We start from the raw sequence: 23,137 nt of genomic DNA, 5'->3' as shown, positions 1-23,137 counted from the left end.
TTGTGCTATTTTCTTTTTTTTGTCAAAAAAAAAAGTGTTACGTGTTCCCAACTTTTTGTTTATTGTAGTAATAAAATGAGCAAAAGAAACACAAACATTCTAGTTTTCAAAACGTTTTACTTGGTGTCCTGAGGTCTTTGTGCGTTTTCTGATGTGTGCGTAAGTTACTTTGCTGAGAGAAACTCTTCCCGCACATGGCACAGTGGAACGGTTTCTCTCCAGTGTGAGTCCTGTGGTGCATCTGAAGATGGCTGATGCGGTCGAAGCTTTTCCCACAGAACGAACACATGAACCATTTCTCTCTCAATGGCTTTCTGGTCGGAGGGAACCTGGCTATAGAGATGTTATTTAGCGAGAAATCTTCGTGGCCCTGCATTTGGTTCGTGCTGCTGTTTAAGGGTGTGACGTGCTCTTGAGTTTGTGATTGGAGCAAGAGCCTGGGCTGGACCTCTGCGTTTGTTCCGTGCTGTAACTGTCGCAACGGGTTCAGGTCTGTTAATCCGTCTTCGCTCCTGGACTGCTCCTGCTGCATCCTCTGCTGTCTCACTTCTTCCACACTGACTCTGTCTATCATAGTAACATCACCCACAGGAATGGATGTACCACCGACACTCCATACGGACGAGATCAGCAAATGTCCGTCTTGCTCCGTTACAATCGAGCACTCCGGTTCCTCTGCATTTTCTTCTCCGTTCTCTATAGAAGGCCACGGCTGCGTTTCTCTGTCCTCGATCACAACACACTCTACGTTGCCCTCGTCTACAGTAACCTCCTGTTTCTCCTGCTCTGTCTTTTCCTCAAACTCTGGTCCAAATTCTTCCTCACACAATTGTGGCTGGTTCAGATCCTCCATGGATGCTCGTGGCTCTGTCAAAGAGGGGGCGGATTCCTTTCGAAGAATCTCCTGTGAACGCATTTCCTCAGCAGGATTGTTTTCCTTTCTGTCGAACGCGTCGGTGGCGGGTTGACATTTCCAAGAAAGATGCTCGTTCGTCTGCGCGGCTCGTTCTACACGGTCTGGCGGGTGTGAAAATAAGAGGAAGATGGAAAGATTAGTTTGTCTGAAGGTTTTCAACTCGTAATGCTGTGCACGTTGTGACTATTAACGTATTGCATTATCCGAATTGCTACTTTCCTTCTCACCTCCCAAAACATTCAGGTAGATTGGTAATGCTAAAAAGTGTGATGATGAACTGGAACTATAAGTTTTATTCCTGAGGATAGGTTTCGTATCCACAAGAAGCCTGACTTGGATGATGGTGAATGAAAGGTTATTCTATTTTGCTTTTCTTGACTAAATAAAAAGTCGTCATGGATGATTCCACTTTTCTTTTTAGTTTCCTTCTGTTTCTTGATGTTCTTGCATTAGTGAATAGTTTCCTGTGATGCAGTGATTTAACATCATTGAATTAATATGGTATATTACTGGTATAGTTGCAGTGTGTATGGAGGGATACTCAGGTTTTACCTTGCCTGTGTGAACAGGGAGTAGGAGGCAGGCTGGGGGGCAGGTGGAGGGGCAGGTTGGAGGTCTCTGAGCGCTGAGACTCTTTGACCAACCGCAACTCGTTTTCGAGCGTCTCCAGTTTCCTCTTCAGCGCCTCGATCTCGGAGTCTTTGCGGCACACCTCCAGGCGCAGCACCAGCAGTCCGTCATCGTACAGCTTGCTGACTTCGGCCACAGCAGACTGTGCCAGCACGGCCATGACCGACGCCAGCCGGCTGTGGAATGAAACGCTGCCACTGGTTTCCTCCGACAGCATCGTCCCTTTTCGGTTCTGCAGCCTCTCATACACCCGAACCTCAGTTCCGAGCCTTTAATTATAGAATATTAATACAGGAACAACAATCAAGTGACTCCACCCCCCTCTCTCAATCTCTACAGCAGCGCGACTGTCTACTTCCGGTTTATATACAGCTTACCGTAAATACTGAAATAAAAGGTGATGAAAGACGAATAAAGATGAGACGATTGAAAGAATAACCGATCATTTAAACACAATACAAACACAGATGTAAAATTATACAGTCATAAGCATCATGCATGTCTGGGCCCGACGTGGTCTGGGGACTTTTCTATTCGGGGCATGACGTCATATTCATGTGAACAACACAATTAAACTTTTTTGTATGAGTACTTAAGTGATTAGTCATCAGTGACTATTTATTAGAACTACTAATAAGTAATAGTCATTGGGAACAACAGTGATCAGTAGTTGGGAAAGATGGGGATCAAGGATTAGTCATTATGAAAGAACAATAGTTATTGGTGATTAGACATTTAGAACAATTGTGATTGGTGATTAGACGTTTAGAACAATGGTGATTGGTGATTAGACATTTAGAACAATTGTGATCGGTGATTAGACATTTAGAACAATTGTGATCGGTGATTAGACATTTAGAACAATGATGATTGGTGATTAGACATTTAGAACAATGGTGATTGGTGATTAGACATTTAGAACAATGGTGATTGGTGATTAATTATTAGGAAAGAACAGTGATCAGAGATTAGTCATGGGAAACTAGGGTAATCACCGAATCGTCATTGGATAAGAACAATAGAGATCGATGATCAGTCACTGGGAAAGGACAATGGTGATCAGGTATTAGTCATTTAAAACAACGGAGATCCGTGATCATAGATGTCATTGGAAACTATGGTAATCAATGATTAGTCATTGTATAAGAACAGTTGGGGACCAGTGATTAGTTACTGGAAACCATATTGATCAGTGGTTAGTCATTTTGAACAAGTGGGATTAGTGATTGAAAGAGAACTGTGATCACTGACAAGTTACTGGGAACAATGGTGATAATTAATCAGTCATTGGAAACATTGGTGATCAGTGATTAGTCACTGGGAACTATAATGATCAATTATGTATAGTAAATAGTCTTTGGGACCTACATTGATCATGATTAGTGATGAGTCCTTAGCAACAATGTTTCATCATTAGTCATGGAGAAATACGGTGATCAGTGACTATTTATTGGAAACTATTATGATCATTGATGTTTAGGGATGAGACAGTAGAAACTATGGTGATCAGTGCTTGGTAAATGGAACAATGGCAACCATTCATTGTGTTATAAGCTGGTGAGCTAATGCTGATTTGTCCCCTGACAGTTGTATTCCCTATGAGTAATATCTGTCTAATCATGATTTTGTATTTTTTATTTAAGGCCCACCTCCATCTATTAGACCTGTAGCCACTTCATCATGATTTTCACCTCATACGTGCACATCACCACTGGCTCCTTATCAGCTCTAGTTTTCTCTCACACCTTTCCTGTTTCCACAAAGAGCAAAAGGTGTGCATCAAGCCATGATCGTGAACAGGTGACAGATTGATGGTCAAGCTCCAGAAAAAAAGAATGCTGTGTTACCCGTTTGCTCATTTTTTGTTGCTGTTCATTATGCGGGAGGCCCTACAGCCCTTTCAAACAAAGCGAAGTTCTCACCAACTCGCCGGTTTTATCTTTAGTGGAATTGGAACACAAATTTGTTCACAATAATGGGTACAGGTGTCCCCATCTGAAATCTCATCTTGCGATGTGAATGTGGTTAAAGATAACATTACATCACAGGTCACATCCTTGTCACTGGTATGAAAGCAAATAATTCAATTTATTTCCTCAGATTTTAGTGCTTGTCATGTAGCCATCAGTCATCTCTTATCAGAGATCTTGTATAGAGAACGCCAAGTCAGTGTCACATTCTGTACTTATTCATTGCCTTCAGTAAATCTGTGGCCTGCAGTTTTTTGGATTTTTTTCTGTGTCAGTCTTTCAAATAATATTATTAGAGAAATAAATCAAAGGTGTTGATCGTGCATTGTGATTATGTGTTGGTATTATAATCATAATCAAAACCTGAAGGGAACAAATCCTTTATATTTAATTTGATATTTATTATATTGTGATTTTTTTTATATATTGTAATACAGTACTAACACTGTTCCAGTGGTGGCTTAAAGGTTAAGGGCAGTACCAGTGGTGGTTAAACAGTTAATATTCTGGGTTACTGATAGGAAGGTCAGGAATTTAAGCCCCATCAATGCCAACCCTCTCTGCTCTGGGGTGCCATATCATGGTTGACTTTGTGCTCTTCCTTACAATCTGGGATATGTGAGGAAAGAATTTCACTGTGCATCAGTGGTCACTGATCAGGCATAACATTATGACCAACTGCCTAATATTGTGTTTACAATGTATTTTGTATTATGATGTTACAGGTTGTTTTCAGTAAAAGTAAAAAAAAAAAAAAAAAAAAACGTCATGTAGCCTTGTAATGGTTAACAAGGTTTGCGTATGTTGCGTTTCAGACATTACTTCATGTGTGCAAGTGCGAATATACTCTTATTTATTTTGGTTCTTCAAACCAGAAATCCATTAGTCGTTTGAGGGCGCCCCCTTGTGGATGATCTTTGGCCTGTTAAAAGAAACAAAGCGAGTAAAATCCTTAAAAACAACAAAAAAATAAAAACAAAGAAGAAAACTATAAAAAATGCTTAACCACACTTAAAATAAGTATATAAATCTACCTAGAGATAATTAATTAATAACAGGTACCTCAGAGTCCCAATGCAAACTACAACACACACCATGAAGGACATGAGAGGACAGGACACAGGGTTGCACCAACCATCAGAAAATATTGTATTTGGTGGAACTGGATGACCATGACAATACGATTTTATGACATTGTCTTCAATCAGTACACTACAAAAAACACAACTGATATACAGCCAACGTGTGTGAGCGAGCAAGTCTTAGATCACTGTAGTGGTGTAATGAGAAATCATGTTCCACAATATTGTCGTTTTTGCACAACACAAAACGCAGTGTCAGAAAGGATTTCTAGAAGACATGCCGATTACTTCAGAGTATTGTTTAGCGTGAAAGAGCTGCAGATAAACCACAGCCAGGCGATGTCCGGATTAACAGACTAGCTTTAATTCACGAGCGTGTCCCACGTGGAATGTCGTGATAACAGAAGTCAAACGTGCACTGCTAACAGGACGAGTCTGGTGCAAAACGAATACGATGAATCAAAGCATTGGGAAAGTATTGGGGGTAAAAACAAGAATGATGAATGCCAACAACGGACTGAACTCTGACCTGCATGGCCTGTTAGGACACAATAACCTAGCTAATGTTGTTTTTAATGTTAGATTAGCTATACGTCATGATTTTCAAACTTTCAGTAGTCCATCTCCAAAAAGAATTACTTTTAGAAGACGTCTGTCCTTGAGTAAGAAAATTCCTAGCCAATGTTAGCATGGCGCAAACATGGCGTATGTGTGAATGTGCTTATCGGCATGTCCATCCTGGTTATAATGAAATTTGTGGGTGTTGCTATACATAACCCCTGGTTTGCGTGACAGCCAGGCTGTTGTGTTGCTCTCTGACCAGCTGACGCACCGCTAATCCTTGCAGAACAGTGTCTCTGTCCGGTGTGTGTGTTTTTTGATGGGACTTCAAGCTGGAGCGCTGAGTAAAACATTTCCCACACAGGCTGCACTGGTACGGTTTCTCTCCACTGTGCACCACGGCGTGCCGGATCAGATTGCCCTGTTTGGTGAAGCTGCGGCCGCACTGGCTGCACGAGTACGGCCTTTCGCCTGTATGGCTGCGCATGTGTTCCTTCAGCTGGCCGAAGCGCACAAACGTCCGCTCACAGAAAGAGCATCGGAAGCGCCGCTCTCCGTCCACACTCGTTACCCACTGAGCGCGGAAACGTCTGTTTCCTCCGCGGCCTCTTCCCAAAAACGCCTGCTGGGGTACGTTAGATCCCATGCCCGGTCCAGTTCCGACTCCACTGTGTCTGGATAAAGTCCTGTGCTGATGATGTGCGCTCGAGCCATCATGCCTCTGTCTTTGTCCCATATGATCTGCCTCGTGTGCTCTCTCCCTGCACCAAACTGACTGTGCTTGCTCATGGACACCAACCTGTCCGACACCATACATCTCCATCTGCTCGTTTTGGATAGTTTTGCCGTCGTTTCCGGATTGTTCCATGGCCGCTTCTACAGGCTGGGGGAAGACCGGAAGGTCGCTTGAAAGATGAGTGGACGCGAAGGACTTGTCCGTTCTTTGGGCGTCGTCACTGTTGTTGTTGTTGTTATACGCAAATTCCGGGTGATTCGGTTCTTCTCTCCTTCGCTCAGACCCCTCGACCACGATGACTTCCGCTACTTCCTTCTCTTCGTCTTCCTCCTTTTCAGTTTTTACCTGAAGTCTTAGGCGGCTCGGATGCTCCTCGTTGCTTGTAACTGGAGAACCGATGCGTGTGAGGTGTGTCCTCTGTCCCTCCAGGTCTTCGCTATATCGGTTTTGTTCCACGTTTATGTCCTGTGCTGGGTGCTGGTGTGTGTTGCTGTGACACCCATAAGGAAATTGTACTGCAGCTTGAAGAGGCACAATAAAAATAATTATTTATAGTACAATACAAATGAGGAAGAATCAGAAGACTGAATGAATTAATGGGAATAATCTGGGAATTAGCATCATTGCAGATTAGTCTAAAACAGGGAAAAACTCTTACAGGATAATCTCGGTTAAAACAACAGAATTTTATGCAATTTTAGTTGAATTTCTACACTGTACATTTATCAATCACATTCACAAAGCACACTTTAGTGCAGGGTGGATTTTTTGTTTGCATGCATGTCATCTTATGACCTAACTTAAATTTCCATAAATTCCCAAAGATTCATGGTAAGTTTCCAACTTGGAATATTTCATTGAAATTGTCCACCCCTTTGCAACCCTAGGCAGAATTCAATCCAATCATATAGCTAAAAAGTTATGACGTTGAAAACCTTGCTCAAAAAAAAAAAAAAAAAATGAACTGGGATTTGAACTTTTTTTCATTTTTTTTCATTTAAGTGGCCATTGAGTGTATAAAGCTGTTCCTATTCTCTTACCCTCTTCCCTCATCCATGAATCATTTTCATTTCCTTCCTCTTTAATGGCCGTTGTTGTAGATCTGTCCTCCAGTATCTGGATACTCTACAGCAAAGAGCAAAAAAAAACATGTTTCAAAACCATGTATTTCTTTGCCAGGGCTACAAGTGATACAACAAATAATTGATATCATTAACCATGTTATAAAAGTCAATTGATGTTAAGTGCAGACATTCAAAATAATTAACATATGGGGTTTAAATCCCCCCCCACAAAAAAAACCCAACGTATTTTTCAGACCTGGTGGACGTGTCGTGTAGACGCTTCAGGATCCTCCTGTGCTGGAAGGACAGGCGTTTCAGCTCCGCATGCATTTTCACTCGTGTTTCTGGCACACACACTCTGGAAAGGTATCTTCTCAGAGGAGCTGCAGATGAACACTGAATATAAAAAGGAAAAAACATTATTTCAGAAAAATGAATGAAATGGTTATTTGAATTGGATTAAAAATCCAACCTAAACATCTTATATATCAATATTTAACATATTCCACATGTCATGCTCAACTGCATGAAAGGTTTAGTTTATGATTTTGTTTATTTTTTTCTGCCTATTTTGACTTTGTTAGTGGTATCACCAAACTGCCACTCTGGGGTCCTTGAGCAAGGCCCTTAACCCCCTGTGCCCCAGGGGCGCTGTAACATGGCCGACCCTGCGCTTTAACCCCAGATTTCAAACATCGCTGGGATATGTGAATGCCTTTCAAATGTCACTGTTCTGTAAAGTGCATGTGACAGGTGTAAAGCACCTTTCTTTCTTTTTCTTTCTCCACTTCCCTCATCTGTACATCCTGCATCTGATAGATCAACTTCAACATTCACACTAATGCCACCAGTGTGTTTATCATCACTTGGATCCAATTCAGCCGAGCTGAACCGAGCAAAGCTTTCAGGTGCACTGAGCCTAATATTTGTACCGATGTCACCACTAATTTCAATTCCTTATTGATATGAACTCATGGGTTAGTGTCAAAATGTGTGGGATAAAGGAAGACTTCACGATATGACTGTGATTCATTAATGTCAGACAGTGTTCAAATGTAAATGATTTTTATTTAGGAATAAGAAAATGTAATGTAATGGGATTTTACAAGTTGAATCAGACCTGACGGAATCGCTTTTAGCACAGCATTATATTTTCGAAATCATAAATAGACAAATTGTTTGTAAGACAAAAAATTACATTTTTTTATAAGAAAATAGAGAAAAAACAATAATATTCCAGTTAAACCATTTAGAAAGAAAACTTTATTTACTTCTAAATATTATAGTATAATCTTTTTCAATAAAAAGCATTTATGTGGGAAAAAATTTTTAAAATGAAGAACAAAAGAAAGAAGAACCTGCTGATGAAATGCCGACAGTGCAACTGTTAATCTATTAGGTAAATAATTGCATTTTAATATAAACCACCAATTTTTGTAAAAATGTGATTTGATATATAAAAAAAATAAACATGGGTTGGGGTCACCCTCTGTTCGAATATTCACCAGGACAGTTTTCATAAGCTTGTGCGGTTTATTCTTCCTTATAAAGTGAGATTTTGTTTTCATTAGCGGTAGGGTTACTAAAAAAGAGAGAAAAAGAAGGATATACAAAATGAGATAAACCTTCTGCTTTGGACAAAAGAACCCTCCCATAAAGGGAAAGATCTCTTTGAAGACAAAGGTTTAAAATGCTTTCATTTTTGTACGCTACCAGAAACATTAAGATGTTGTCTATCAGCAACATTTTTGTCAAATAAATACCCAAATACCTTCCAGTCTCTTTTAATGAGAAACCATTAATGAGGATATAATCAGTTTCATCATAAATCATCATAATCTCAAACTTGGACCTATTCAATTTTATCTAGAAACACATGAAAAATGGTCAATTATATTTATAGTCTTGGACAGCTGATCCTTATCTTTAAAAAAAAAAAGCAGTCATAAACCTATATATAATACTTAATAATAACAGTTCTGTAACGTAAATATATTTGTCCAGGACATTCATGTCACACGTATGACGTCACAACTCCTACCTGGACAAATTGGAGTGTTTTATGAGTGGACTTTCCCTTTAAATGTGTAAGCATTCGAGAGTAAGAAGGTCTCTGTACAGGAAGGTTGAAACTTAATGGTGAACGAGATAAATGGTGCAGTACCTTTTCTCCTCGCTCTTCCTCGTACCTTCCTCAGTTCGTTCTCCATCACCTGGCATTTCCGTTTCAGGCCGTCAATGTCCCTCTGGCTGCGGGAAAGCTCGATGCGGATCACCGCACAACTGTCGGCCACTCGCCGGTTAATTTCCTCCGTAGCCGCTTTGGCCACAATCTCCATAACGGACAGCAGCTGCTCCTGGAATGTGTACTGGGCCATTCTTTTAAAAAAAAGTATATATAATTTCACACTAATATGTTCACTCTTCTTGAAATACACACAAATCCTAACATATCACTGTGAACACTGGCTTCCAACGTACGCAGGGTTTCAACTTCCGGTTGTGTCCTTACGTCACTACCGTAAACATGCAACGTGGTTCATGGAGTCCGGGTGCTGCTTATAAAGCACTAACTGGAGTGTTATAACGTCTCATAGACTGTAAATGATAACAATAACACGAATAAAATTCTCAAAATAGAAAAATAAATTCATCTTTACTCCTTCACATCACAAAGCCTTATATATATTTAATAAATATTAGTCTGATGAAAACAACTGGTTTATCATAAAAGAGAGGACATTTTACTTTTGGCTCCCCAGACCCAACTTTGATTATGATCCAGCGGTCTTGACTTCCAAAAGACCGAAAAATAATATTGTTCGGTTTATATTCCAAGTCTTACGGACCCAAAGTCCTTAGGAAGGAACCCTAAGGAACATCAGAAAGGTGTCACATCAGCAGCAGCAGAAGCAGCACAAGCACTTGATCTTAGTCAGGGTCGCATTGGAACCTGGGACTTTTCTAAGGACACTGGGCAATGAGGCCCATCACAGGCCTAAGACTGTGTCTAAGACATCTATGCACTCACTCATTAACACCTAGGTCCAACTAAGTGTTGTCAAATCACCTACAGGCATACACACGAACAGCAGGGAAACCAAGAGGAACATCACATGGACATAAAACATACACACAAAGAGTACACAATGCACAGATCCAGAGATCCTGTAGCTGTGAGGCATTACAACAACACTATCTACTGCATCAGATCATATATCATGACTTTGGAAATGCTCTATAATTTACTTTTGTATGTCAAGGTTGGTTGAAAGTGAAGAAGTTGGGCATGAGCTCTTAAACAGAATCTTATTGGTGCATTTAAATATTATATATTGCTTTATAAACCAAAAAAACCAATGGAAAGTAACACTATTTTGTGGCCACAAAGATGTTGATAAAGACATGAAGAGTATTGTGCTGTCTGGTTTGCAAAGTAATAGACATCTACAGACAAATAAACATAAACAAAATGACATCCTTTCAATCTAACATGGCTGTTATACACAGCTATGGGTGTAATTTATCATTTTTAGTTCATGTGGCACAGTGTTATAGCTTTTTACATTAAAGAGAGAAAGGGGAATATAGAAGCAGATGTGCTGCACATTTATAAAGTTATATATGCAGATGAATATAAGATGTATGTGGAGGATTAAAATGGAGAATTACATCTAAAGAGAGACTAAGAAGTCAGGAAGTCACTAAGGGAAGTTTGGTGGTTTCTTGCGTCACAGATGCTTTCTGGGGCTGCTTCTTGTGCCGGTGGAGCGAAAAAGGTAAGGACGGTTAAGTTAAGTCTTTTTTCTTATTTAGCCGCTGCTTTTTAAAACCAACTTTGCCCTGTTGTTATCGATGATGTTGTGGGCTTATCTGCTGAGGGTTTCTTTTACATCAAGCGCAATGTAGTATAGAGAGATTTGATCGTTGTTGATCGACACTATATGCCTGATGCAGAGGGAGAGGCAGGCCTTACATTGAGGTTGTTCATTTCCGTGCACAGCACCACAGAAAGAGAGAGACAGCTAAAATGACTGTGTCCGATGACAAAAAATTATCGAGAAAAAAACTAGAGAACCTAGTCAGCGAATGACTTGTAGGATATGGGCAATTTTTTAAAAAGATTATAGTTTCTCCTGATGTTTTGCAATAAACAGATAGTAAAAGTAAGACACAATGTGAGGGTGTGGCTTTGATAACACTTAAATCTCGCACAACATGAATAGGAAGTAGGAGACAGTAGCACCACATGCTTATCCGTGGTCCTCAGACTAAGAAAGCATGACTGTGGTTACATTTCTAAAGAAATGACAGCTCCAGATTACTGAATGTGAAGATTTCGATAGGTTGTTGTGTGAGAATATTAGTATAGGTAACAGGAGATCAAGGGTTTTTATTTAGATGCAACAGTGGCTTATAGTAAAATTAAGCATTACGATGCTATTTAAGTCTATTTAGATGCAAACGTGTGTTATAATGAAAACAAGAAAATTTGTTGGTTTGTTAGCTTGCATTTTGCTGTGGTTTTGTGCATATATTGACTTTCTGGGCAAAAGCTTGTCACTAAAGAAAGAAGGAAAGGTTTGTGAAGCTGGAGTTTGTATTTTACACTTGCAGTCTGTAAACAATTGTGTGCATATTTGTGGTAAAATAAATAAAATACAATTTAAAAAAGAGCCATAAAAAGTAAATTAGATATATAATGTCTATACACACCTATGTGAACAAAAATAGCATCAAATAAATCTGCAAATGAAAATACAGAATACATCAAATAAATAAAATAAATAAAAAACTTTTACCAACTATTTTACATTAGATACTGAATAACAGAAACGCTAAAAGCTAAAAATGGTGAAAAGGTTATAATAACCTGGTTTTATAAGTGTGCACAGCCTTTTATACCTGGGAATGTAACTGTGCTCAGAATGAACCAATCACATTCAATGTCATGTTTAAAAGTAATTATCATGCAGCTGTCATCAATGAAGCCGTTCTGATCAACAACAAAAAAAGATCAGCTGTTGCTGTAAGATTTTGCCAGTTTTATCCATCTGTTAAAGTTATTGCCCACAAAGAGCATGTATGGTATATCATGTGTTCAAAGGTATCAATCTGGACAGGGGTATAAAAGAATTTCCCAAAATTTTAGATGTACCATTGGAAACCATAAAGATCATCATCAAGTAATAAAGAAAATGGAGCACCACTGTGACATCACCAGGAACAGGATGTCCCTGAAACACCAGGGAGGGTGCTAAGAGAGCTATAGCAACATTTATTGTGCTGCAGATATATCTCAGAAATACAGATTATGACAAACATCTTTGAAGAAAGCATTTTCTTACAAAAAACCAAACAAATAAACAACTGAGCTCAAATAAATCACCTCAAACCTGTGTGAGAAAAAGTGTTATGGTCTTGTAAAAGAGATTACAAAAAATATAACAGTATAATTATTACCAAAAATACAAACTCCACATGGTGAATCATGGTGGTGGCAGCTTAGGTGGGGAAAATCATGTATAGCTACAAAAAGCAGATGAGTGTTGTGCAAGACCTTCAGGCATCTACTGGTAAACGGAAGATGAAAAGGAAATTCACGATTCACGACAGTGTCTCAAAGCATGCATCAAAATCAACACAAGACAGGCTTAACCAAAAGAATAATATTTCTTGAATGGCATTAGCCAGAGCCCAGATTAGAATCCAAATATTTGTATCATTTAAGTGGGTACATTTTACCAGTCCATATGTGCCATGCTGATGAGTGGTTTAAAAAAAAAGAAAAAAAAGTTGCTTCAGCAAAGTATTAGTTTAGGGGTGTGCACACTTATGCATCTAGATTTTTAAACTTATTTTCTGCCATAAAAAAGTTGCAATTTGACACTGAGGGTAAAGGAGTTATTTTATAAGATTTATATAGATTTTAATTTTTTTTTACATCAAGAAACCTGCCATTTGAACACGAGGGTTTATACTTTTAGTAATCTATATATATCTATTGTAAATATTTAATTAAAATAGCCTGGTTGTTACACCTGTACACATATGTGGTGTACATACGTTGTTTTTTTCACTTTCAGTTGTTTCAATACTCTTAACATATTTCCTGTCTTGTTTGTTTTGTACAGACCACAAGCATTCAGCTCCGGGGCAACTGACATTCTTACAATAAAACCAGATATGCGTGACAGCCGAGATTTGCTGTGCAGTGATACAGAATGTAGCAGAAGCATAACTGTCTGATCAGTTCAGAAACAGTTAATTAATTAATACTCAGGTACAAGAACAACACATATTCCAACACACGGCAATTGCCATGAGTGATTAAGGTGTCATCATTAAAAGCACAACAGCAAACCCACAAACACATACACACATACAGTCACACACACTTACACATACATCTGGATGTAAGAGTGGTGGTTGAAGCCGTGCATAATGAAGAGAGGACGAAGAAAATGTGGGAATAAAGAGAAAGTGTTCGGCTGCGACCTGATGGAGCATTTGACTGCAACCAGTCAGGAAAGTGAGTATTATTTCTCACATTGTATTCAATTTAGTAATAATAAAAAGACAATAGTTATACTTTGAGAGTTGCTTGTATAATGTTATAGCTTTGTATAATATAGTATTTCTCATGAGACTATTATCCTCATGAGCAAGTATTTATCATGAGACTTATTGACTTAAAGCCAACACACAGACAATCTTTAAGCCAATTTATGTCCTAGTGTGTAATGTCCTTAAACACTAGGACATAAATGTGAGTATTCCTAACTCTTGAAAATACACAATATGGACAAAAGCTTGTGGACACCTGACCATAAGATTGGCATGTGCTTTTTGAACATCCAATTCCACACTTAGTCTTCATTTGCTGTTATTAACCTCCACCCTACAGGCGAAGAAGTTCTACTAGGTTTTGGAATGTACTTGTGAAAATCTCATTCTGCAACAAGTGTTAGTAAAATATGGTGTAGGTGAGGAGGCCTGGAGTGCAGTCATCATTCTAATTCATCCAAAAGCTGTTTAAATAGGGTTGAGGTCAGAAGATGTTCCACTTTAAACCATGTAAAGCATATCTTCATGGAGCTGGCATTGTTCACCGTGCCATTGTCATGTTGGAACAGGTTTGGGTCTCCTAGTTTAAATGAAGGGAAATTGAATGGTACTAAATCCAAAGACATCCCATATAAAATTGTGTGGCTTCAGCTTTGTGTGGTAATAGTTTTGGGGAAGAACCACATATGGCTGGAAAAGTTCAATTTTAGATGAGTTACGGTTACCAGTCTAAAAATAATTATGATTTTTATTGATAAATCGTATAGTTATGTTTAAGGTTGCGCAACACTGACAAAACAAAATGACAACAAAACGGCAAAATAGTTTTTTTTTTCGTGTAATACAATCAAAGACACATCCAAGTGCAGACTTTTACTGCTGAGTGTAAAAATAACAAAAGAAACAAAAACCAAAACAAGACTAAAGTTCGGAATTGGGAACAAGACTGTGGCTACGCAACAAACTCACACGGGCTCAACAGCAGGTTCACAAGAAACACAAAAACTGGAACTGAAATAGTAGTGCTGATTAAAGTGAAATAAGTAGCAGGTGTGTGTGGTTATTGACGTCTGACATGCAGGTTCTGATGGGAAGTGAAGTTCCTGTCCTTTTCCTGCTACGCTGACATTTTTGTTTCGCACGAATTTAGTAGTAGCTATATATACACTAGTTCTCATGCAAACGAAATGACTTATTCTCTAGTGCTTTTAAGAATAAAGTGCAGGGACATTTGAATCTACATCAAAATCATACAACTCCATATACACATACAATCTCACCACACTGCTTTATTTTACTTAAATATAAACTTAAAAAAAAAAACTTGTGGAATAAGGAATACACAGTATTTTGTTTGTAAAAGAAATATAGTAAATTAATATTGACGTTTCTATTAACTGAAATTATCAACATATACAAGTTTCTATTAACTGATAAATTATTAACAGTTTTTGGTCGATGACTCAAAATGACCTCTATCTGTCCCTCCCAGTTCCTCACGTACTCCGCAGCTGCAGTGTATTCATTGAAAAGCATGGCATTGTCGATGGGATTTACAGATTATCTGGCGTGTCATCCAACACACAAAAATTAAGGTCTGTGCATTTTTATTTATAAAATAATATTGAAAAAATTCACGTTTACACTCAATCTCTACTTTAAAGCATGATTGAGCTCTTAGTATCTTTTTTCTTTTGCAACAGGTCAGAGTTTGACTGTGAGGGCTCTCCAGACCTGTATAAAGATGTGTATCTGCAGGACATTCACTGTGTCAGTTCGCTCTGTAAGGCATACTTCAGAGAGCTGCCCAACCCACTGCTCACATATCAACTGTATGACCATTTTGCTGTGGGTATCACACCTGAACAGTGATTGCACTCATACACAAACACGTGTAGGAACTCCCTTAAACTCCACTGCCTTCAAATGTAGATCAGGCATTTCACATTTCGTTCTTTAGGTGGTAAATCAACCTAATCGAGGTGATTGTTATTCCTGAGCGACCAGTAAAATGAATCCTGTGGGACTTTAATATTCATCCTGCCGTCACTAAAATGTTATTGGGTCTACTAGATAAACTTGCAAATGGTGCCGTTTTAAACCGTAACAATAATCTAACCAGTGTAATATGCTTTGTTAGCTAGCTGTCTGGCTAGTTAATTACAATTCGGTAGATTTGGGGATTTTATCTCAACTTGAATGGTTATGAACTGATAATTATTCATAAGCAGGCAACACTAATAACAATATGTTTTGTTGTTACTGGCACTAGATAGGTCTCTGGTCAGCTTTATTGCTATTCTTATATTAGCAGGGTCGTTTCTAGCCTTTTTGGTACCCTATGCGAGATACCTATTGTCAACCCCTCAACCGGCGGCAGGGCAGGGTGGGGGGGCGCTCACTGGTGTATATTAGCTTGCATGTTTTGCAAGAGACCAGGATTCCAATATTTGAATCCCAGTTTTACACTTTTACATGACAAATTAACAGACAGCATCTTCTCAAGTATTTAAGTTAAGTGTGTCAAAGAAAGTAACATTACAATCAACTATGTTAGCTTTTTAGCTAGTTTTACAATAATCACTTCATTTGGTAAGTGATATAAAGCTTATTGTTTAACATTACTAAGTAATTTTATATGGAACGATCCCATAAATTAGAAGTTTGTTCCATAAACATGGGGCTTAGTAAATAAAAGTTTTGCCTTCTGCTTGAGTCTTTACTATTCGAGATACCAGCAAATACGTCAACTGCACCTTTTGTTTGAAGTAGGTGTTGCGGATCGTACTAGAAAAAGATCGTTCAGGTATTGTGGTGCGAGACCATTCAGTGCTTTTTCATTTGAACGCTACTAGCTGTATGCTTTGGCAGATAATCAATAGACAAAATGGCCTGATGGACCAAATTATTTAGTGATCTACATCATTTATATTATTATGTTCTATATCTATATAATCTTTATTTGTAATTTTTTTGCAAACTCTTTAGGAAGCGGTGGCTGTTCAGTTAGAAGATGAGAGACTAGTGAAGATCAAGGAAGTCCTGAAAGAGCTTCCACCGCCCCATTTTCGGTAAATATGCAATCCCAGTTGGCATCTACCTTAGTAAATAACCAAAATAAAACATTTGTAGTAGTCACTATATTAATTTCTGGGGTTTCCTTGTGTTTTCCTGCAGGACTCTGGAATATTTGATGAAACACTTAATTCGGATGGCTGCATATTCAAGTGAGACAAACATGCATGTCAGAAACCTTGCCATTGTGTGGGCTCCCAATCTCCTTAGGTGTGTGTTTCTGTGTGTGAGTCAATTAAATATTTAATAAATGTACATTATAAATATACACTAAGGCTGTTTATTGGTTGAGTACAGATCGAAGGACATTGAGGCAACTGGTTTTAATGGCACTGCGGCTTTCATGGAGGTGCGAGTCCAGTCTATTGTGGTGGAATTTATTCTGAGTCACGTGAATCAGCTCTTTCCTGATTTGGATCCTGAACTAGGTACTCAGCCATTTACAATTTTATTTGCAATCAATGTATATTGCAGAAATTCTTTCAAAATTATTATTATTTTTTATTTTTTTGGCCTTTACAGCACCACCTTCAGAGCGCAGGAAGTCTCTTCCTTCACCATCCATAATATCAAGCCAGGAGGACCAATTCTTTAAGGCTTTGCCTTTTCAATATCCAGGCAACATGAGTCCTGGAGATGGTCCTCCACAAATGAGACCTTACCATGCTATCATTGATGGCACAGAAAAGTAAGACATAAATCTACTAGGAGATCTAAATTGCTAAAGGTTATATTGTTAAAGGTTGATGGTCATTTAAGCATTACACTTATATGTGGTTCTTCTCCAAACTGGAACCACAAAGTTGCACACTGGTATAGGATGCCTTTGTATACTGTAGCTTTATAATTTATCTTTAGTGGATCTTATGGATATGTCAAGCTTCACTGCATATAGTCCTGACCCTACTGAACACCTTCGGGATGAATTGAAATATTGACTGCACTGCAGATAAATCATAAAAAATGTTTTCAAATCTAATTGAACATCTACCCAGTAGACCTGAGTGGGGAAAAGAGGTGCTTTATAAGTCAAAAAACGCATATGTCGCTGTGGTGGGTCACCTGTCCACCAACCTTTTGGCTTTCCTTTACCATAGCTCAAAGTAGTAGTTTGGTAAGATGTCAAATGGACAAGAATTGCTTGAAACATATAGTTAGTCATAATTTTAGAAATAGTTTTTTTTATAAAATAATAGTTTACAAATAAATGAAAGGTCATTGGTGGACCTTTTTATCATTTGTATAATGTCCCTCTTTCCAAAAATCTTTTGGCATTAGGGCACAGAATTAACTGCACTACTAAAAAGAATATTCACATTGTCCAAGATGGCGGCCTCAATAATTGTACAGCGAGTGTCTTTACTAAAGAAATAAATATGGTTTTGAGGTCATATTTAGGGCAAAGATCTTGGGAGAAGATTGACTTCTTAATATGTAAATTACAAGAAAAAACTGCATTTCAAGAAGTCATACATTTTTTAAACTACGCATGTCTCAGCTGATTAACGTTAATGAGCATACTGAACCAATTTCTCAAACAAAAACAAGAATAATGTGTGAATCGGTGGCTCTTGTTTGTTTCTTTCAGGAGGAAGGGCTCACTAAAGGGCAGGAAATGGAAATCTATTTTTAATTTAGGCGGGAGACTTCAGGATCCTCGCAAAAAGAAGTATGCACCCAAGGGTAAGAGCACTTCAAAACATGCTATTTATTCTTTATGTCGACATCATCGTCTTCATCATCATAGCAAATCGATTTTACTCTACATTCTGAATTCATCTTTTATGCATAGCTTGCTTGCTAATCTTATTAATTTCTAATCCCTTGCTTGTCTATGCAGAGAAAGAGAAGAATGCACTAAGGCCTGCTAAAAGTATGGACTCTTTGAGCACAGGACCTTACACACCAGAAGGTATATATACTTCTACAGTATAGTTGTTGTTTTTTTTTTCTGTTTTTATGTCTGATCTTACTGATTCCAAATTTGTGAGCAAAACACAACAATGAAATATAAATAATTAACATACACGTTTATTACTAGAAAAAAATATATTTCCCCATTTTTACAGGGTCAAATAAATAAAATGTTGCATTACTTTTTGAAAAATAATGTGTGCTTCTTGTTCATGGATTCATATTTTCATAGTAATATGACGTTTCTTTATTACTTTCTAAGATTCAAGGCGTGGCTCTCCACACCTATCTCCTTTAGCCATGCCCCCTGGAGTTGCCGAAGGCGGACCTGCTGTGGCAAGTGGATATGCAGTGACATACAGGCGCACGGGTGGGGCTAGTGTGAGCATGGTAAGCGGAGGGGGCGGGGCTCAGGGCACTTACAGGAGCCTGGATTCAGGGGCCGGGGCCAATGGCGAGAAATCACAGATTCCGACTCCAGCCATGCCCAGTAGGGCAGAGCGCCGTGCAGGAATGCACATTTCTGGGCCTTTTTCGGTGACTGTTCCTCTTCATATAACCTCTGGACTGGCGCTGGGAGTATTACAAGGAGGTAGAGCTGAGGAAGAAGAGCCAAAGCTGGGGCAGGATGAGGAGGAGAAGCCGAAGAAAGACAAGCACGAGAATGCAGAAGAGAAGGAAACAGAATTGGATGAAGGGAAAGTTCAGACAAATAGCAAGACAGGAAGCCTGATTGATGACAAGGAGAAGATAAATGATGGGGAGAAAGAAGTTCAAAGAGAAGACAAAGAGCAAGATGAGGCCAGGCATGAGAAGAGAGAAGAGTCTGGAGATGAATGCCAAGAAGATAAATGTTCAACTGAGGACGTGTCAAACGAGACACAACAGGCCACAGATATACCTTTACTCAGTGAAGACATTGATGGACAAGACTACATGGGTAAGAAGATGACCTCAACATATACATATCATATGAACCATATGAATGAATTAATCTCTAAATCCATATTATCTGCTACCTCAGTCATGAAAGGAGGAGTGATACACTGTCCTGAAGAAGATGAGTGTCAATATGAGAGTTTGTCCAATTTTCAAGATGATCTTACTCTAGATTTCCAGGACACATTTGGATTCTTGGATATGATGGATATGCCCACTTCAAACCAGGTATATGTAACAGAAGTATTTTTCTGACCTTAATTTTGTACTAATATTATATTTACTTTTCAACATAAATTTTACCCTATTGTTGCTAGTTTGTAGTTTTTCATCTTTCTTTCCTTTATACACAAGTTTACACAAGCAATCTTCTCATGTTTTGTGGTGTCCCCCAGCTTAATGAGTTCTCTGTGGAGCCCCCTGCTCATGAAATTGAAGATGATGAAGAGGAAGATAAGCAGAGTCCACTGCAGAGCCATTCTCATTATATAGAAACCTCCCAGTTGAACTTGCCTGTACAAACAAGCAGGGCAATTTCAAACAAATCACAAAGCCTTCCTTATAAAGCTGGTCTTTTCCTGCCAGTTATGTCCTTATCTTCTGAAGAAGACAGTTATGGGCCTAGTGATGATGATGTTGATGATGATGATGAAAGCAGTGATTCAGGAAAAGGTGAATACGAAGACATGTTCATCAAAAGTCTACCCTCAAGCCATTTTTATGAGTTAAACTGGTCAAAACCCCCAACTATTATCTTGGACTCTGAAAGCAATGTAGATTCTCACAGCAAGAGCCAGTCTGAATGCTTAATTCAATCTCACGCCATGGGCGAGAACGTTCAAGATCCACCCTCTGCCAGTCATTTAAACGATACGGAAATCATAGTCAGTAATGCTGTTTATCATTGCTCAAATGACAGTGATTTCAGTTCACTGCCTTTAGTGACAGATGGAGAGAATGATGGAGAAGATAGAAGTGGTATAAAAGAGATTGGGACTGTAAAAACACCAATTCATGAGGAAAATATAAATTTGGAAATTACGGATGAAACACCCGCCTGCAGGTAAGTAGCTCACAACAAAACACCACATTGCATACCCCATGTGTGCCTCATTGTGTTTTAAAAATATGTTCAAAGTAACATTTATAGAGAAATAAAAGTAGTTCACTAAGCGTTCTTTCGTTTGACCTTAAATGCTATAATGTGTCCCTTTTACAAAAGCTACCAATGAGCCAAAAACTATTAATCAAACACAGGAGGAGCCTTTTAAAGGATAAAACAAACCACAGAACTTATATGGTACCAGTGTAAAGAACCATTTCTGATACCTTTGTTTATTTTTAGAACTATACACCATTGAAATGATATAGAATTGATTCTTGCTTCATAGCCTGGAATTAGCTCTGCCTCTTTTCCATAAAAAAAAAACAGACGTCAAAAAGTCTTAGCATATGAGTTCAAACTCAAAAAATTGCTCATTTAACTTTTGTGTATAAAAGCTAAATAGTCTTTGTGTGACAAGTTTTTTTGTTACTGTTTACAGTCACAATGACAGTCAATTTGCAGAAGATGAAAATGAAGAGGACACTTATTTTGGTCCAGACCCACCTTCTACCACAGTGGAAGCAAGCAACAGTGAAACTCTTGAGCCAACTGTTGATATGACTGTTATCAATGAGGACCCTTCAGGCTCTGATGATCAGCAGGAGAGTACTGATAATTACATTGACAATTCTAAAAGTGAAAATATAACAGATATGACAAGCCCTGACGTAGAGAAAACTCAAATGGAAACTGTAGTTGTGCATACCCACATGCAAGAAGAGCTGGATGGAAATGAGCTGGAAGGCTTGGTGGTGGGTGAGGACAGGGAAGTTGGTGAGGGGGTAGAGGAGCAGAGAGACGAAAGGGAGACCAAAGAAGAGACGATTATAAAGGAAGAGAGCATGGAAAGTGAGGACAGTGAGGGGTGGGAGAATGATGACTGTCCTATAGATCAGGTTGATGAGGTTCAGCTGGAAAAAGAAAATGATATGGTTCCACAAGAGGAGCAGATCTTAGATGTAGAAAATAAAGGGGAAGAGTTTGATGTTGAAAAGCAGAAGGAAGACAGTGACAGAGAAGAAGAGGATGATCAACAAACCGAGGAGGATGACGTAGAGGAGGAAATTGAGGCACAGAAAGACTGTTATTTAGAAGACGTTGCAGAACTTAAAAAGGGAAGCGTTCCTGAAGAGCTGATCGAAGAAGACGACAGGCTTTCGGTGGACGGCGAGGAACGACAGATTGAAAATGAGAAGGAAAATTTGAGGGAGGAGAAACTTGAAAATCCTTCTAGATTAGATAGAGAGAAACCAGTAAGACCTCCGAGAATGAAAGACAGAGAAGAAGGAGGAAGTGCAGCGCTTGGGCTAGGTGTGGGCCGGACAGTGATTATATCGAAGCAAAAAATATACCAAGTCAAAGCTGTTCCTGTTGTACCACCAAAACCACAGCATTCTAAAATCACTGCTTTTAGACAACAGTTCCAACAGAGAGATATTGAGAGACAACATAAATCCATACAGCCCACATGGGCCGAGAGACAACATACAGACAAAGAGATTCCAAAGAAAGAAAGTGAAAATGCAGAAAACAGACATGCAGATTTAGCGGATGTAGCACAAAACCATGACTACAACTACACAGAGCAAGAAAAAGAAACAGGGAACGACAGGGAAACGACAGAGGAAAACCAGGCAGATCCGCTAAAAAAAATACATCTCCAGGACACAATGTCATCTAATAGTTCAGAAGGGGAGATAGAACAGGACAGAGAAGAACAGAAGCAGAGGGACCTGGAAAAAGGAAGAGGGAACCTGGATGGAGTGAGTTTGAGAAAAGACAGACAGAAGGAATTAGACAAGGAGGCAAAAAGATCCAGCGGAATTAGTATGTGCTTCGACGAAGCTGTCGCAAGGGCAACGGGTAAACGATACAGAGAGAAGGAGTCTATTGATAAAGACAAATTCGTAGACCAGTGCGAAAGGAATGAGCAGAAAGAAGGACCGAACCAGAGAAAGCCAGTGGAGGAAGAACAGAAAACTGACTGATTTAAAAAATGTGTGAATGTGTAAAATAGGATGTTTATAGCTACCCCTTCCCCACCAGCTCCCACCACATGCAAATTTTCATATACAAATCACACACAAATTCGATAAAAAGTTCAAATTTCCTAATATTTTTGCATATCCTTGTCATTCTGATCTGTAAAAACACCATCTCTCTCCATGTGTGTTGTTGTTCACATCTTGCACATAATTAATCAGCAGCATTTGTGTATATTGTATATGCTTGTTTAAAAAAAAAAAACTACTGTGTAAATGCAGAGATTTAGAACCACAAGAATGTCATGTTGTCAAAACAAGATTGGGGAAATACTGCTAATGGAAAAAAATTTAAAATAAATTTGCAACTGTGGATTTCTTGCATTTCATGCACCGTTTCTTGTACAACCTTGTTTACAAAATGTATGAGGTATCAGTCTCGGACATTGGTTATCTAATAAAGTCATATTGCCTTGTAAAAGTGAATTGTTCGCCTTTTTCATTCTGATTATGAAAAAGATTATGAATACGGTTACTACCTTACTAAATAGTACACCAGAATCAGCATTATTAAAAAGTATGTTTGTACTTTACAA

At 38.7% G+C, this 23,137-nt stretch overlaps 3 protein-coding genes across 3 annotated transcripts; 1 reads left to right on the top strand and 2 right to left on the bottom strand.

The window, feature by feature from the left end:
* Positions 1-37: 37 nt before the first annotated feature.
* LOC124403068 (zinc finger protein 24) lies at positions 38-3,162 on the bottom strand. The gene is made up of 2 exons (XM_046876645.1): positions 1,469-3,162; positions 38-1,017 (listed from the first exon to the last, which is right to left on the bottom strand). Exons 1-2 carry the CDS (start codon positions 1,761-1,763, stop codon positions 107-109), a joined length of 1,206 nt encoding a protein of 401 aa, XP_046732601.1. The 5' UTR covers positions 1,764-3,162; the 3' UTR covers positions 38-106.
* Positions 3,163-4,641: 1,479 nt separating this feature from the next.
* si:ch211-155e24.3 (uncharacterized protein LOC100150696 homolog) lies at positions 4,642-9,618 on the bottom strand. The gene is made up of 4 exons (XM_046876643.1): positions 9,124-9,618; positions 7,216-7,355; positions 6,936-7,020; positions 4,642-6,416 (listed from the first exon to the last, which is right to left on the bottom strand). The coding sequence occupies exons 1-4, from the start codon at positions 9,335-9,337 to the stop codon at positions 5,365-5,367; spliced, it is 1,491 nt and encodes a 496-aa protein (XP_046732599.1). The 5' UTR covers positions 9,338-9,618; the 3' UTR covers positions 4,642-5,364.
* Positions 9,619-10,644: 1,026 nt separating this feature from the next.
* On the top strand, positions 10,645-23,022 carry si:dkeyp-68b7.12 (rho GTPase-activating protein 30). Its single transcript, XM_046877012.1, has 14 exons — positions 10,645-10,738; positions 13,094-13,491; positions 15,019-15,121; positions 15,230-15,374; positions 16,515-16,597; positions 16,704-16,811; positions 16,899-17,029; positions 17,124-17,289; positions 18,190-18,284; positions 18,442-18,513; positions 18,778-19,455; positions 19,540-19,682; positions 19,850-20,517; positions 20,999-23,022. Exons 2-14 carry the CDS (start codon positions 13,404-13,406, stop codon positions 22,545-22,547), a joined length of 4,029 nt encoding a protein of 1,342 aa, XP_046732968.1. The 5' UTR covers positions 10,645-10,738; positions 13,094-13,403; the 3' UTR covers positions 22,548-23,022.
* Positions 23,023-23,137: the final 115 nt, after the last annotated feature.

This window comes from Silurus meridionalis, chromosome 20, assembly GCF_014805685.1.
Source record: "Silurus meridionalis isolate SWU-2019-XX chromosome 20, ASM1480568v1, whole genome shotgun sequence".
Taxonomy (NCBI): Eukaryota; Metazoa; Chordata; class Actinopteri; order Siluriformes; family Siluridae; genus Silurus; species Silurus meridionalis.
The sequence above is the reverse complement of the archived record's forward strand: the minus strand, read 5'-3'. Positions and strand labels throughout refer to the sequence as shown.